This window comes from Brachypodium distachyon, chromosome 5 (genome assembly GCF_000005505.3).
Source record: "Brachypodium distachyon strain Bd21 chromosome 5, Brachypodium_distachyon_v3.0, whole genome shotgun sequence".
Classification (NCBI taxonomy): Eukaryota; Viridiplantae; Streptophyta; class Magnoliopsida; order Poales; family Poaceae; genus Brachypodium; species Brachypodium distachyon.
The window spans coordinates 20132368-20148742 of NC_016135.3; the positions used below are offsets into that span (position 1 = coordinate 20132368).

The 16375-nt window shown below is 45.1% G+C and overlaps 3 protein-coding genes across 3 annotated transcripts; 1 reads left to right on the forward strand and 2 right to left on the reverse strand.

Annotated features, from left to right (window-relative positions):
- Positions 1 to 178: 178 nt before the first annotated feature.
- Positions 179 to 3272, reverse strand: LOC100841491 (succinate dehydrogenase subunit 7, mitochondrial). The gene is made up of 4 exons (XM_003580168.4): positions 2602 to 3272; positions 2349 to 2495; positions 1062 to 1164; positions 179 to 542 (listed from the first exon to the last, which is right to left on the reverse strand). The coding sequence occupies exons 2-4, from the start codon at positions 2466 to 2468 to the stop codon at positions 499 to 501; spliced, it is 267 nt and encodes an 88-aa protein (XP_003580216.1). The 5' UTR covers positions 2469 to 2495; positions 2602 to 3272; the 3' UTR covers positions 179 to 498.
- A 1379-nt stretch (positions 3273 to 4651) lies between these two features.
- LOC100840880 (probable galacturonosyltransferase-like 3) lies at positions 4652 to 6356 on the reverse strand. Its single transcript, XM_003580166.4, has one exon. It carries the CDS (start codon positions 6183 to 6185, stop codon positions 5157 to 5159), a length of 1029 nt encoding a protein of 342 aa, XP_003580214.1. The 5' UTR covers positions 6186 to 6356; the 3' UTR covers positions 4652 to 5156.
- A 94-nt stretch (positions 6357 to 6450) lies between these two features.
- On the forward strand, positions 6451 to 16106 carry LOC100840583 (DEAD-box ATP-dependent RNA helicase 6). The gene is made up of 10 exons (XM_003580165.4): positions 6451 to 6911; positions 7747 to 7807; positions 8151 to 8385; positions 8481 to 8719; positions 10173 to 10424; positions 10529 to 10709; positions 11852 to 11940; positions 12255 to 12328; positions 12407 to 12558; positions 15684 to 16106. Exons 1-9 carry the CDS (start codon positions 6634 to 6636, stop codon positions 12483 to 12485), a joined length of 1488 nt encoding a protein of 495 aa, XP_003580213.1. The 5' UTR covers positions 6451 to 6633; the 3' UTR covers positions 12486 to 12558; positions 15684 to 16106.
- Positions 16107 to 16375: the final 269 nt, after the last annotated feature.

Consider the following 16375-nt stretch of genomic DNA (forward strand, 5'->3'; position numbering starts at 1 on the left):
CGCCTAATACTGGATGCAACTTGAGTTCATTTTATGTGACCAAACCTGCCAGTTACTTTCCCTTAAAAAATCATTTTACTTAGTTTATATGATCCAAAATTAACAGAAACATTGCATTTGTAAGGATATTTCAGAGTGAAATAAAAATTGCAGGCAGAACCGTACTCTCAAACGGACGTTAACACCCCAAACGGCACATTCGCATGACAAAACACATGTAGTGCAGTAGTGGTCAGCCATCTGAGGTCGCCCATTTATGAAACATCATAGTATGTAGCAAAATGATTCCTCTCAGAAACCAAAACTTCACTTTGTGTACAAGTAATAATAGGCAAATAAACTAGCAAGCTATTAACAGATAAGTTCAGCCTAGTTTGTTTTATTTCACATGGCACAATAGACGCAGGAAGCTCGGAACAAGTGCTGATAAAGTGCCAGTTTATGTTGATGAATCACTTTCTGGTCGATAGAATTTCTCCCACACGATTGAAATTTCCTTCATTGCGTGCTTGTTGCCAGTGCAACAATCTCATAGCTGCAGGCTGAAGCAAAAAACAGACAACAGTCAGCACAACCGTGAAATGACTCGATGGTGGGCAAGCAACAACGATGATCTTTGAAGCAAAATGCTCCGATGTATAAGTAACTTTATGGTGGGCAAGCAACAACGATGTGGAGTTACTAGGAAAATGTGTCTTTAAAAAACACATATCATCTTCAAAGTCAGATAACTGCAATTGTGAGTTGCAAGAATTTTTCATGGAACTAAAACAAAGACAGTACCAGTTATCAGACATTATCAGCAACTTACTTTTCAAATGCGAACTCAGCACTCAAAATTCGTACAATAACTCAAGATAGAGACTAAACAATAGTGTCATGAATAACAGAGGGTTGCCACATCATGGCCAAACTTTAAGAAGTTTGACTTGGGACAAAGCTAGGACTTCTTGCATTTAGGAATTAGGAATAGAGGGAGTAGCATATAACAGTAGGGCAAGTACATTCACAATTACTTAAAGGTCCAGTACAGAAGAAAAATAAGTGGTAAGATAACATACCAGCAACAACTACAAGAGTGAGAACATTCCCAATTTTGGAGACCTGTTTCACACTGTTCTTGTATGATTTGAACCTCTTCAAAGCAGCATCTTCCTCTAAAAGCTGCAAGTCAACAATGAAGAGTCAAAACCAAAAGGTGGAGGAAATGAAATAACTTATACTGATAAAAACACAAACTATACAAGAAACTCATAAGTCAAAAACTATGCTAATACAAAAATAACAATGTCGAAGTAATAAACTAAACGCAACTACTTTGTAAGTTGCTGTTGACTCGTAGTATCTAATAACACATGGACAACTAGGCTTCACTTAAAGCCCAGTTTTCATGGAACAAAAAAAAGATGCTTCTATAGAAAACTAAGCATCGACTGGATTTACAAAAAGAAGCAGAAATACATAGATTTAAGTATTCCAGTGCTACGTAGGAAGTACCGTTTCCACAAAAGACTACCAAAGAAGCACTATTGTGCAAAGATTATTTTCCCTCAAGGAGCCCAACAATGAATGTAATCAAGAAAATTGAAGTTCGACAGTATGTATTGCATCATCCCAGAATTCAGGATAGAAACATCTAGTTACCCACAAAATTAGAAACACTAAACTACAGTGACAGAAAATATAGTGGCAGAGATACAATACAATGACCGCTCGCTCATCTCATTCTGATTCACAAAAACCAGTAAATATCAGCAAACAAAAGCATTACGCTGATTGATTCTGACAACAGATGACCCACCTTTGTGCGATATGGATGCCATAAGATAAGATAACTTCTGCATCATTAAACATGACAAATGTACATATTTGCATCTCTTTACTACGCGCATTATAACCGGATTACACTCATACACTACTACAAAGCATAATCATCAGTTCTTATCACGCTGATAACCGCATGAGCATCATCATCAAGTAACACGACTGCAGGTAGGAAACCTAGATAGTAAATCCAGTCCCCACATAATGGGCCTGACCTCGACGTCAACCATTCTGAACCAGAGCACAGCCGAAACCTTCTACACTACTCCCATTCCACCTATTACGAGCATCTATCACGTAAACCAAGTAAAATTCTCTAATCAATAATCACAGCATCTCGCTATTTTCGAACCAGATCGGATGGATGTTCTTCGAGGCTGCGCACAGATCAGAACGACAGGTGCGATCTGTACATCCGAATAGGGGAATCGTGGCGAAGCAAAATAACCTTATGCCATTTCACACCCTAGCGATCGAATTTTGATAAAGCTAAAAGAGAACGAGATGTGACGAGAGGGACTAACTGCTTTCTCGCGTGCGCCGAGTTCGACGTGGTACCCGCGGCGAGGCTGGAGGTGAGGGAGCTGCGGCTGTGTAGACCGGAAGCGGGAGCGCAGGGAGGAGAGGAAGGTGGGTTGGGCCATGGCGGAGGCGGAGGCAGACGATAGCTCCTGACGTAGAAGAACAGCAGCAGTGAAAGAAAAAGGGTCAGCCGAGGACAGGAGACGATGACATGGGATTGGATTTCCCCGGCAGATCTGGATTGAGAGGGCTTACCGGGGGGCGGGACGGCGGCGACGGGAGCAGGAAGGAAGGGTTCTCGGCGATGGGGATGACCGCTGCCGCCGGATAGGACTCTGCTCTTGGGCCTCGAGATCCGATCCACCCTTCATGGGCCTACTGTGCAGCGTCTACGGCCCATTGGTGCCTAATTTGTCTTTCTTCGGCCTCTCGAAAAAAAAATGTCTTTCTTCCCGAGTGAGCGACGAGATGCGCGGTTACAAAAAGATTTGGCGAAAGGATATTTAGGGGGGAGGCGGGGGCCCAGTGTTTTTTGAATGGCCCAGGTTCTTATAGGAAATGGCACAGTATTTACACTATTCAATATTGTATCTTGGACCAAATTTCAGATCATGAAGCAGACGAAACCGGCCCAATCAACCAGAAGCTTTGGAATTTTTTTCAGGAGCATAATGGCCTCCACAGTGTGCCAAATAGGGGTGCCAAATTGCAATTTTGTCATTTGGCACCGCTGTGCACCACCTGTGAGGCCGGTGCTAAATCTCAGAAATATGGAACCGGAGCGAGTAGGTGCTCCGGTGCTAAATTTGGTTCGAGAATAAAAAATGGAGGAACAATGTTGAATGTAGGAGGAGGCGGAGACTGGGGTAGCGGCGTGACGACGCCGTGGGCCGATGCGAGCGGCCTCCCGGCGGCGGCGGCTCGATGTGACAGCAGGTCAGCAGCACTCCGCAGAAGAGGTCTGATGCGAGCAGCCGGCGCAGGGGCACGGGCGCGGGCGACGCGGGGCTGGACGCAGCCGGGCACGGGCGCTGTGCATAGCGATGGGCGACGGTCGCTGGGCAGACGCTGTGGGAAGCATGCGTGCAAGCGGAGGATTTGTGGATCTCTGTGGAAGAAGGCTGTTGGAAGGGAAGGTGCGGTTCAGCGGTTGGAAAGAGATAAGGAAGGACCAGAATTATTTAGGAAATTTATTGCTTGGTGGGTCCCATACATGACAATTTGGCATCCTCCTCACGTTGCAGCAAAATTAGGATTTAGCATCGGTTCCAAAACAGTACTACGTGGCAATTTTAGCTTTTAGCATGCTGCAGATGCCCTAAGACCAGAAATGGCTGCACAAAGCCATCCGAGAGAGGGAACTTTGGAGGACTTGAGGTGGCATAATGCCCCTACAAGTAAAACTATTCAGCACGTCCAAAAAAAAAATCGAGGAAGGAAAACAAATGGCAACAGCATTCTAGGCCACCGCTGCACTTCCATAAACCATCTCCATCTCATAATTTGGGTTAGAAGTAGGCGTTGTTCACTCCCAAGTAGCTAAACAGTCACTGTAGGCCACTGCTTATGGAGTGCATGGCGGCATGGCGCTGCCGTGTGTCGGGACCTGTCCATTCTCTGGCAAAACTCCGAGACTGTCGGTGGAGGAATATTCAGTTCCGTAGATCGGGACCGTTGGTCAGTGAGATGCGATCTGTAGGAGCAACACTGGTTTCCCCTGTTCGTGTTGTACTTCTCCGAATTATTGAGAGGAGGAAGAGAAGAACTAGGCCTGGCAGCGCAAGGAGAACATCTTGATACAGGTCCAGGCGCAGTAATAAGACACTAACCAAAGCTGATGGTAGCATGTGCTGTGTATCCCTGAAGATCGAGGAGCCTTCGAAGTGAGGTTCGATTTGCAGTAAGCCTGTACAAAGCCAGTGTCCGACGACAACATCATACTCTCCCACGCTACTGCAATCGGGTGATCATCGTTTCACCAACTGTCGACACTCGACAGTAACATTAGAGAAAAGGCGGAAAGCAACCGAACCCTTTTTCCTTTCGTCTCTCCGGCACGAGACGAGAGAGGCAACTGATCTTCCAGCCTTTACAAAAACTAAAATAAAAAGATCCACCCGAGCACTTGGCAACCGACCATTCATATGGCAACAAACAACGCACACTAATCAAATCACTCAGGATCTATCAAGCTTTAAATAAAAGTGGAAAAGTCAGGTGGATCAGATTCCTGAAATTTGGTGCCCCAGATTTCAGATTTGCGCCACAAAACGACGTCCAATTAGCTGCTTCAAGTCGCAGTGAGTTGCTAAATTTTTTGCATTAGACAAAGCTTTATCTCATTTCCCAACATCTCTTTGTTTCACCCCGACATACCACAAATTATTCCCTTAATTATTTTGACCGAGCTATACTTATTATGGAGTAGTAGTACAAGCAATAGAAACTTTTACTACTAACAAACACGAATGAAATCTAATACGGAGTAACAGATTCCCAAAACTGGGCAAAAAATAACAGCTGTGCACAACCCAGCGTCGCATCTGACGATCTCATCCCAGCCCCGTCTCAAACTCCCCCACAAAACTTGACATCCGTCACCAGCAAGTGGGCCCAGATGTCATTACCGATAGGGCCACTCCAACCAAAGCCATAAACCATCCACGTGGTCCTGCGCCGGGCCCATCCTCCAAGGCCAAGAGGGCCGGCGGGTCACTACCCCGACGCCGACACCGACCCCAATGACGCGACGCCGCAACCAAGCCAAGTCATGGCCAGTGATCCGCTGTTTGCTCCAGTGACGCGCATTGTCAGGCGACGGCCGCGAGGAGGTCGTCGCGGGCGCCGCGGCGGCGGAGCAGGTCGTAGGGCGCCCAGAGCGCGTCCAGCGGACAAGGCCGGCCGGCGTCCAGCCGCAGCCATGGCTTCCCCTTGCCGCTCCAGTGGAGCAGGCTCACCGGCCCAGGGTGGAGCTCCCTGCACTGCCCCGCCACGTTGTCACCGCCGAGCCCGTGCTGGTTCCACCTGTGCTGCACGGCTTTCACCTCGCCGGCAAACACCAGGAGGAAGGGCGGGAGGGATCCTAGCTCGTATATCCTGGCCTCTTGCTTCTGCACATCCATCCAGTACTCCAGCTTCGCCGTGTAGTCACCGGCTCGCCACCTGTCCAGGTCGATGACCATGACCCCGGTGTTGAAGTAGCACGGCTCGCGCGCCCGGTTGGCGAAGACGGACGAGTACTCTCCGTGGCGCCAGAAGGCGTCGGTGAAGTAGGAGGTGAAGTTGGCGTGGCAGTACTCGGGCGCGGCGAGGGCGGCGTCGGGGCCGAGGTCGGTGGCCCAGAGGCGCGCAACGTCGTCGACGACGAGGAGGTCGGAGTCGAGGTAGAGGACGCGGGAGACGGAGCGGGGGAGGATGTCGGCGAGGTAGATGCGGGCGTAGTTGAGGGGCTGGTCGAGGGCGCGGCGGACTGAGGAGGAGATCTTGCCGCGCACGAGGCGGGCGTCGAAGCGGTGGACGGTGGCGGGGAGCGTGGGGAAGGCCGCCGCGAGCGCGGCGCGCAGCCTGGCGAGGCGGCGCGCGGGGGACGCCGAGGAGGCGACGAAGTGGAAGTCGATGGATTCCGGGCAGGCGGCGTGGCGGAGCACGGATAGGACGCCCGCGAGGGAGCCCCGCAGGTAGGTCCCGTCCAGCGTCATCGCGATGTGGATCGTCGGCGCGCCCGCGCACCCCGCGCCGTTGCGGAACGCCGGCGCCTCCCTGAACTCCGGCAAATCCCCACCGCCTGCAGCCGCCACCGCCGCGGCGGCGGCGAGCAGGACCACGACGAGGACGCGCATTGCGGAGGGGGGTAGATGGATGTGTTCTTTTATTATTCCCCTCCCCTCCGAGAGAGGGGGAGAAGGTAAAGAAGAATCAAGAGAATGGAATTTCGATGGACGCGGCACCGTCGGCACGGGTGGGGGGAAGAGAGATGGGGGCGAGGAGGAGATGGGATGATGCAGAGTTATGAGGCGGAGACGGCGGAGGGGACAGGCTGGAAAGAGGACGACGTGTGAGGTTTCCGCGTGGTTATTTTCGGGGGTTTCTTGTTGGGTTTTTGAGTTTTTTCCGGACGTTGGGCTGTGCCTGTGCGGGGGAATCGATTTGTTACTGTGGGTTAATTCGTTCCGATTCGGTCGGTTTCCACTTTCCACGGGAGAGAGGCTGTAGCCTGCTGCTTTCCGTGGGCCTCCGAGTTTGGGGGCGCCGCGTGTGGTTAGGTCTGGGTTCCCTGAGGCCTGAGCGATGGATCCGCGGGCGAGGTACCCTCCCGGCACCGGCAACGGTCGCGGCGGGAACCCTAACTACAACGGCCGTGGCCCGCCGCCCGCGCAACAACATCACCTGCAACCGCCGCCGCCGCAGGTACAGCAGCAATACATGCAGCGGCAGTCGCAGCACCACAACCAGCAGCTTCAGCAGCAGCAGTGGCTTCGGCGGAATCAGATTGCTGGCGAGGCCGAGGGCGCTGCAAGAGCCAGCGAGCACCACGCCCCGCCTGCCACCGATGGCATCGATTCGAGGTGAGAGAGGCGCTGGAAAAGCTTGCCTGTTGTTTGGTATTGGTACAAAAGGCTCCCTTGTTTATGTGATTTGTGGACTCGGATAATTGCATATTGGTTCGGTGCCAGGGACGATAGGTATCAATTTGTTATGGATTAGTAGGGGTTAGATAGGCTGAAGGTAGAATTTTGGAGAAACATTATTTGCTTTTGGAGTTTTGGTTGTATTGTGTGCCTTTCCTTTTGTGCTTGATAGGGCCATAGGGAAATTAAAATTACAGTGTCTACGCATGAGTTGTTTGGATAGCCTACTTCTGTATTGCTTCTGAATTCCAAACATGACATCATCTAGGAAAATAGCGCATAAAACTGTCTCGTGAGGTAGTTCTGTTTAAGTGACTGCTGAAGAACGGGCAAAACATCTCCATATTTTAGAGGACATATGTAGCTGTGAAGTTTGTTTTACTGAAATATTAGGTAGGGCCACTGCATTGACTGGCTTAGTACTTGGAATTACTTTACATGATGCTAGCTAGGTAGAAATGGGCCAAACAGCTATTTTGTGGTCCATGGTAATGACCGCATTGATGACTAATGTGGCCAGTTTTATTTTGTTTTTGTTGAAGCTTGATGTTGGACTGCTGCATTATATGAATTTGTAGTTGGAAATGCCTGTAATGTGGTCTGCTGAAATGATTGTCTTAGATTTAAGTTTTTCAACAAATTACTATCAGAGTTATATGCAAGAATGGTTTCTCAAGTAGAAAAGAACCACTATTTGATTTCTTCAAACCTAATTGATGTTCATTATAAATTTATAAATCACAAGTCGGGATTAAGTATTACCCTTTTGCAGTTCACAAGATTGGAAGACCCAATTGAAGCTTCCACCTCCAGATACACGCTACCAAACAGAGGTAATTTATATAATTTTTCTGTTTGCCATATTAGTGTTGGATATACTCATTCTTATAAAGATTGTCAGGCATCATTGTAGTTTTTCCATGAGCAATTTCTCTATCACATCACCCCTCAAAAAACCCAAGATTTTTGTATATATTAGTTGCCAGGACTAGGAGTTTTGAGTAGAACTAAGTTTCGATAATATATTTTGACGACCTTGTTCATTGTAAAGTTAAATTCCAACTAAGCTAGTGCCTTTCTTTTCTTTTTTTCCTATCACATCACCGTTAGTTGTTGCTTATATTCTCATTCTCCTGCTAAGCTAGTGCCTTTCTTTTCTTTTTTTCCTCCACACAGGATGTCACTGCAACCAAGGGAAATGAATTCGAAGACTATTTTCTGAAGCGTGAACTTCTTATGGGTATATATGAGAAAGGATTTGAAAGACCTTCTCCTATCCAAGAAGAAAGCATTCCTATTGCATTAACTGGCAGCGACATTCTCGCTAGAGCTAAAAATGGGACTGGCAAGACTGCTGCATTTTGTATACCTGCACTAGAAAAGATTGATCAAGACAAAAATGCTATTCAAGGTTTCTTCTGGACTAGTACCTGTGTTTTCGTAATTGGGGTTCATAGAGATATTGTATGCGACCATATAATTTTAACCTGTTTGTCTTATATTCAGTTGCTATATTGGTCCCCACAAGAGAATTGGCTTTGCAAACATCACAAGTATGCAAGGAACTTGGGAAACACCTGAAGATTCAAGTCATGGTTACTACTGGAGGAACCAGCCTGAAGGATGATATCATCCGTCTTCATCAACCTGTTCATTTACTTGTTGGGACGCCTGGTCGTGTCTTGGACCTTACAAAGAAAGGCATTTGCATTCTGAAGGACTGTTCAATGCTTATTATGGATGAGGTATTGTCAGCTTTGTCGCATATTGAGATTTCTTATGTATTGCAGTAAACACACATTCTTGTTTTTCAAGCATTTGTTAGCATCTTTTTTCTTTACCTATGAACAAAAATCAATATTTCACCAATGAAAACTGGAAAAAAGTGTGTATTGTTTTCTACAATATGAAATTTATTTACTTGATCATTATCAACAGATCTGTTCTCGACCTTGTTCTCAGTTTGCTCGGTCACGGAACCAATTATTTAGTTCTCCATTCAAGACTAAATGGATTAAGAAACTCCTGGGAGGTGCTCTTTGTCCTGAGAACTCCCAGGTTGTTCTGCCACCCCTTTCTTCTACCTCCCTTCTATCTCAGCCTATTCTTATCTCTTCCTCTCTAGTGTTTAATCAAAGACATAACTTGGACTAGGGAAGGAGAAGGCGTCAGGGGATGGTTTGGAGTAGCCGGCCGCAAAGGGAAGCAAAGCAACAGCAAGTTGAGTCATGGATCTGAGGGGACAGAGGGGCGACACACCGGGTTCGACACAGGGAAGGATTGCGACCTTGATATATATGAGGACGTCTAGATCTTGTTTGCCTATTTGGATTTGGAGCGTGCAGGCGATGAGGCACTATCCTTACATTGCCTCATGGCGCCATGAGCCCATGAGGTCTGCTTGCGACCTTGCGTGAGCTACACAGCGGCGGTCTTTGCAGCGTGCTCCTCGGTATCAAAGCCAAGCTTGGTGCAGCAAGTCTGGAGCGTGTAGCCTCTTGATCTGCCCTGACGTACGGTCCTGCCAGGCTGCCACTGGCAACTGAGTGAGAGAGTGGGAGAGTTGCAGATCAAGCGAACAGAAGCAGTGCTCAGGACTTCTGTACAGGTCTGCTAAGCAATTCCCACAGGGGCATAGGCTTACTTTCCAAATTGAGTTGGGGTGGGGGGTGGGGGTTAACCAATCAAAGGCAGACCAACTTATTGTATATAATAAAGGCTAAACACCCCTATGAAGCTCACATGAAAGAAATGGGATATTAGGATCGGTTGGAATATATTTAAGCTCATTTATGTACTGTTATAAAAAAAATGTGATAATGGGTTAATCAGTCGTTTTTGTTTAGCACAGGTCCCTCTATAGGCTATGCAGTCAAAGGCTAAACATTTGTGTTGTTATATGTGTGATGATGTTTGTTAGATAAAGGACAATTTCAAAAGGTTATTTGAATTGTTGGTGCAACTGTAGATTTGTAGGTGGCGTGTTTGCTTCATCGTTTCCGTCTTTGTCGACCAGTGGGGCTTCGTCCCCTTTACATCGGGTTTTTGCCCGGTTTTCCCTAATTAACCGGGCAATTCTATTTCTTCTATAATGAAATGCAGGAACTCCCTGCCCCTTTGAGGTGTCCTAAAAAAAAACTGTAGATTTGTTGATAAATATGCATGCATTCTCACAAGCAACATTATTTTGTTTTTTAGGCGGACAAGCTTCTTTCTCCTGAGTTCCAACCCTCTGTGGAACAGTTGATTCGATATCTTCCAATGAGTCGACAGATTCTGATGTTCTCTGCAACATTCCCTGTGACTGTCAAAGCGTTCAAGGACAAATATCTCCCGAAGCCCTATGTAATTAACCTTATGGACGAACTTACACTGAAGGGAATTACCCAGTTCTATGCTTTTGTTGAAGAAAGACAAAAAGTCCATTGTCTTAACACTCTTTTTTCCAAGGTTTTTCCATGTGCACCTTTAGTTTATGCTTCAACAGTTTAGCTATGTTTTGTGATCTTCATCATAACCTGTAATTAATTTATCTATTTTCCATTTCGATACAGCTGCAAATTAATCAATCAATAATATTCTGTAACTCTGTAAATCGTGTTGAACTACTGGCAAAGAAGATCACAGAGCTTGGTTACTCTTGCTTCTACATCCACGCTAAAATGCTGCAAGATCATCGCAACAGAGTTTTCCATGATTTCCGTAATGGTGCATGTAGGAACCTTGTCTGTACAGGTAGGGAACTTCCCCTTTACAGGTGCTGCCTTTATTTTCCACCAAGGACATTATTCTGTGGCTACATAACTTTCTTCTGTACTGTACTATGGAACCTATTCCTTTATGGACTTAACTTTTTTTTTTGTCTTACTGAAATTAAAGTGTTTTAGCTGTTCATCGCTTGCTTTTTGCAGTTTTGCTTGCTTGTTGTCAAACAAAGGGATATCAATTTACTGAGATATTTGCACTAAATACTACTCCCTCCGATCCATAAAAAGTGTCGCCCATTTTGTACTAAGGTAGTACAAATTTTGTACTAAGTGGGCGACACTTTTTATGGATCGGAGGGAGTACGTGTTGTTTCTGTATTCCATGGAGACAGTTCCATTTCTCTGTTCTGTGTGCTTTAGATATATAGCCTGCCCCACTGTTCCATCTTCTACGTAAAATAAGGGGCTCTTTAGCTCATAGTTAACCTGGAGATAAAGCCTGTTGTTCAGTCCTAGCTTAGTTTCATTTTTTTACATTTAATCTTAATTTAAGCCTTGCTGAGCACTCAGATGCTAAGACTTGATTGCTCTTTTGATTGAACAATTGCTAGGAATTAACCTGTGCTATGAGTCTGACCTTACGATGGTCACTGCACAGAACATTAGTGATTAATTTTGTGTGTAAAGGCAGGGTTAAGCCCATCATATCAATTTTGGCAGGCTTCTTTCATTAACTGGTCAATTCTTTTTTTTTCTACATACTGAAGGGCAGAGCTCCTGTCTGTTGCTAAAAAAATGATTTTGTGTGTTTACATCTAATGGACGAAATGCTATCCTTATTTGTTGTAAATGAAGTGCTCCTGCGCCTCTCAATAGCATGTCATTTAGCGAAGTGCTGATTTCTAGATTTAGAAAAAGAAATATTCCTCCGTCCAATAAAAGATGTCTCAAGTTTGTCAAAACTTGGATGTATCTAGACATGACTTAGTATATAGATACATTCAAATTTGGTCAAAGTTGAGACATCCTTTGTTGGACGGAGGGAGTATTAAAGATTCTGCAGCTCTTTACATTTTCGTTAATTAATTATGATTTATTTGTTTCAACATATTTATCTGTGAAGCTGGGTGGGCTGTTTGGTCTTCTAACCTTTCATTTTTCTCTTTGTAGATCTTTTTACAAGGGGAATAGATATCCAAGCTGTTAATGTTGTTATCAACTTTGATTTTCCCAAGAACGCTGAAACCTATCTCCACAGGGTATGGATTGAATGCATTGACATTTAATTTTGCTGTTCAGGTTGTGACTTCTCTATTTTAATGATGCATTTAGTTTGCTGAATAATCCTCTGTTAAGATGAACTCCAAGACATTTATCAGACATGGAAAATGAATTCATCCCGCCTGTCAGGATTTGGAACAGCAATGTTTAATTCTAGTTAGCATTTTATTATTAATTATCGTTTTGACCATGGAGAATTTCTATGGCAATTTGGCATGCTGATATGTTGCTGGGTTCTGTTTTTGTGTTTACAGTTGCATTATAATGAAAATCTATCTTTTTTCTCTTGTAGGTTGGTAGATCTGGGAGATTTGGCCACCTTGGTCTGGCTGTGAATTTGATCACCTATGAAGATCGGTTTAACTTGTATGTTGTATGCATTTTTTCTCACCAGCTATTACCTTTCCTTTTTTCTGCCATGAGTATATTTTTTGCTGGACACAGGTATAGGATTGAGCAGGAGCTTGGCACTGAGATAAAACCTATACCTCCTCAGATAGACCGGACGATATATTGCCAGTAGTTATCCGGCAGATCAATCTTGTATGCCCTACACTGGAGTAATAAGACAACTTGTGTAAATAGTAGCTCACCAGGTACATACGTTTACTCGTTTTTTTGCATGTATCACATTTCCTTTGTGTACTATCATTTTTTTCTCTTAAAAATGGATCACAGCTGTTGATTTTCTTCGAAACATGTACAACTTCATATAAGAATCATGAAACATGATATCACATTTTGTCATGGTTCCAACAAACCCTTCTTTTTTCTTTCTAAAGTCTATAAAAATTATATTGCCAATTCCATTTTAGTTATATTCTTTTTTCTTAATCTTAATAAAAATTAAGAATTTTTTTGTTTTTTATTTCGAAAAAGTCATTTTCCCAACAAAACCAAAACCATGGAAACTTGTGGTAGCAATATGAAAACTGATTTAGCTTGCACTTATACTCCTTTTCCTTTAAATAGGATGTTTTAGTTTTCTTAAGTTTCCCCTGTAAAACGGTTGTTTTAACTTCCATTAATTAATGCATGCATGTAATCTCCTCTGCTTCCGCGCTTGATAAATACTGCCTGAATGGAGCATGTAACTGTAGGAGGCTTGGCCCTTATCTTTGTCTTCTCCGGCCGGTTGCTTCCCTGCCTCTTTCCCCCCTTTCATATTCTACGGCAGCTTAGCTAGGCAGGCATTTGTTTTTATGGTAAAGCTACTCTACTTGAATCCCTGGCTCCCTGGGCCTATGACAGGTCATTTTAACACGTAAGGCTTGGCCAAATCACTGCAACACGTTAGCCTAATGTATGATCGCATGGGTAGGAGCGAGTAGTAGTTAACATGTCAAATCTCCTCCATATATAGGTGTGGATTTTGGTGTAAAATATATATGGAGTAAAAGTTTAGTATGTACTTTGCCGATTCCTCTCGAGAAACCATCTGAGATTGAATTACATATGTATACAATCAGGGACAGGCCCCTGTTATTCTAGTAAAGACCTATCAAAACTGAATAAAAAGGAGTCAGGGATTCAGGCACCCTAAAGCCAAGCAAAGACAGATCTGTTTTAAATTTCTCAAGCCAGTTTTGGAAACTAGCTCTCTCACCCTCAAAAATAAGCTTGTTTCTAATCTTCCAGATGTTCCAGGCCGTAAGTGAGAGCACTTCAAAGAACAATAGCTAGAAGTGATCGAAATCTTCATCCAAGGGCGAGGGCCCAGAAATATGCTAATCCTAATTTCATTCATCCCTCTCTTGCACCATTCAGACAGCTGGATACACTAACAGCCTGTGATTATTAACAAATAAATATCTTAACTCATCTAAATTTAACCTCACATTCCATGCCTCAATCCTATTTTAAAAAAAATTGAGGGGCATGACAACACGTCCCATCATGATTCCCATCATGATCTAGTATATTGTGTAATTTAGAGACAGATATGCATGCACGATGAATATTACCCTGGTTAGAGATAGTAATACAAAGAGATAAGTACTAATGGAGTAATAAGAGATACTCCTATTGGATAAATCAATTTTGCATCCCATTGCGCGCCAACTCATATTGTATGACTTGGGATACCATAAAAAAATGTTGTGCGCAAACTCATATTGCATGACTTGGGATACCATTAAAAAAATGCCGGCCTAACTAGGAAGGGGTACCAAATAATGTTACTCCCTCCGTCCAATTATACTGTGCGTTTTAATTTCTGCATTCAGTCCACTTATACCGGGCGTCCAAAATATTTTGTCAATGTCCTACGGAAAATATCCTCTCCCATCTGTAGTCTCACGCACCTCTCCCCTATGGCCCTATGTGCTTGCACACGATTTCATGATGTGATACTGAACCCAACTGGCTGACCGCATCTGGCAAAGCCCAGTTTGTCTTGCTCGTGGCTGGCGAGCCCTAGGTCTGAGAGCACCCATGGGACGATTGTGTGTGTGGTAGACCCCAGTCTGTGGTGAGCACGACCAGCGTGTTCGTCAGCGATGAGGCAGTACCTGTGCCTAGCGAGGCCAAGCCCACCATGCTCGCATTCGGCATTAGAGTGACCAATGATCCTGAGGACGACTTGTCCGTGAGCAGCAGCAAAGCCGAGCCCGGCGTGTCCAGGGCCGACCGACCATGTGAATCCTTGGCTGGCAAGATAAAGCCATGTGTGTCTGTGGCCGGCGAGATCCAGCCATGTGAATCTTCAGATGGCGAGATCCACCCTATGTGAACTCGATCAGCGAGATCCAGCTGTGCATGTTCGCGGTCAGTGTGTCCACTTTGGTGGAGTGCGCCACCTTTGGCGTTGGCACCACCACCTTGCCTGTCTCGATCACAAAGGTCGGTGCCAGCACCTTCTTGCCCAGCTCCTTCTGTTTAACGCAAGAGAACACAATCGACCAATCTGAATTTATCAGTATGGAAAAAGGGAAAGATGAACTGAGAAAAGAACCGAAGAATTCTTCCCTTCAGCGCTAGTCCAACCAATATCAGCGTTGAGGTCAAAGGCTCGTCCTTCATATTCTTCCACCTCACCAGAAGGTAAATTTAGGTTTATGTTCACCATAGATTGGACAACATGCGTACTGATGAATAGAAGAGAGGTTTTCTGGCTGAGCTCCTTAGTGTGCTTATAGGACTGAACCAAGTTCCATTGCCTAACAAAACTTTGAAGATCACGGTGCCCACCCTGAAAGAATTTCGCTTGGCATGATTCTGAAAACGAGAAGGAATTTCGCTTGGCAGGTCTGACTGAGTTATGCAGATTTTGCTTGGCGGGTGATTTTGAACACGCGATGCAATTGATTATTGCCCACCGTTTAACGCATGCAGATGAGACTCTTTTTGTCTAGTTTGCGCATGCGTCATGCAGCGAGCGATCGTGTGCAGCCCAATCCTATTAGCATCTTTACCAAGTCCAGGCAGATTGATCAGGGGCAGAGTCATCCAAAACTACCGCCCACGGGCCTGCTTTGTTACGGGTGAAAACTTGAAATTGCCCGGTATAAGTTGACAGGAGTAATTCATTGAGAAAAGTTTAATGCGATTGTTTTTCTGAAGTATTTTGTGATATATTGTTTACTTATTTAATCGCATTCCAGACACTAATTATACCATGACTCGTGTACATGTGACGTTGAGGTCATCATCCTATTTTGTTTCGTACACATCTCTAATATATTTGAGTTCTGCGGTTGATTTGCTTCTACACATCGTGCAGGTTTCATGCTGTGGTATATCTTATCCAAAGTTGTCGTGGGGCGCTCGGGGTCAGCTGAAATTGTAGCCAGCTCATCCAACTTCCAGCTGACCATGTGTGTGTTGATATCTCATGGCTAAGCTAACTTCCCGTTACAATTTGACGGTAGTTCCCGGGCTATTTGCTCAAACCAATTTAGGTTTCTTTTCTTTTCACTTGTATCGGCTAGGTTTTTCTACAGGACATTTTAACCCTGACTCTTTCCTGAGTTGCCTTGGTGCATACGCATGGACCATTCCACTTGGGCCATGCCGCCACCATGTCTATGTGCCGTAGATCTTGGGTATGAGCTGCTCATTTTCCCAGTAATTTGTATTTGTATTCTGATACATCTTGTATGCTAGATTGGACTGGTTTACTATGATACTTATTCGGTCCGATCCATAACAAGTGTCGGGGAGCTAGTTGCTGCTTTCTAGTCTACATCAGAAAGTGTCACGGAATGTTAGGGGCTGTTTGGTTGCTGCCCCGACACAAATATGCCTGACCCGACACAAGCCTGAAACTAGCCTGGACCTTGTTTGGTTGCCAAACTTCTTATCCTCTTGCCTGACCTGACAACACCCACCCAGTGATTAGCCTGGAGCAGGCGTCTGATTTCGGTGGCCTGGGCTTAGCTTAGGCACGCACGGCTAATCTTTTTCGCTTGCGCA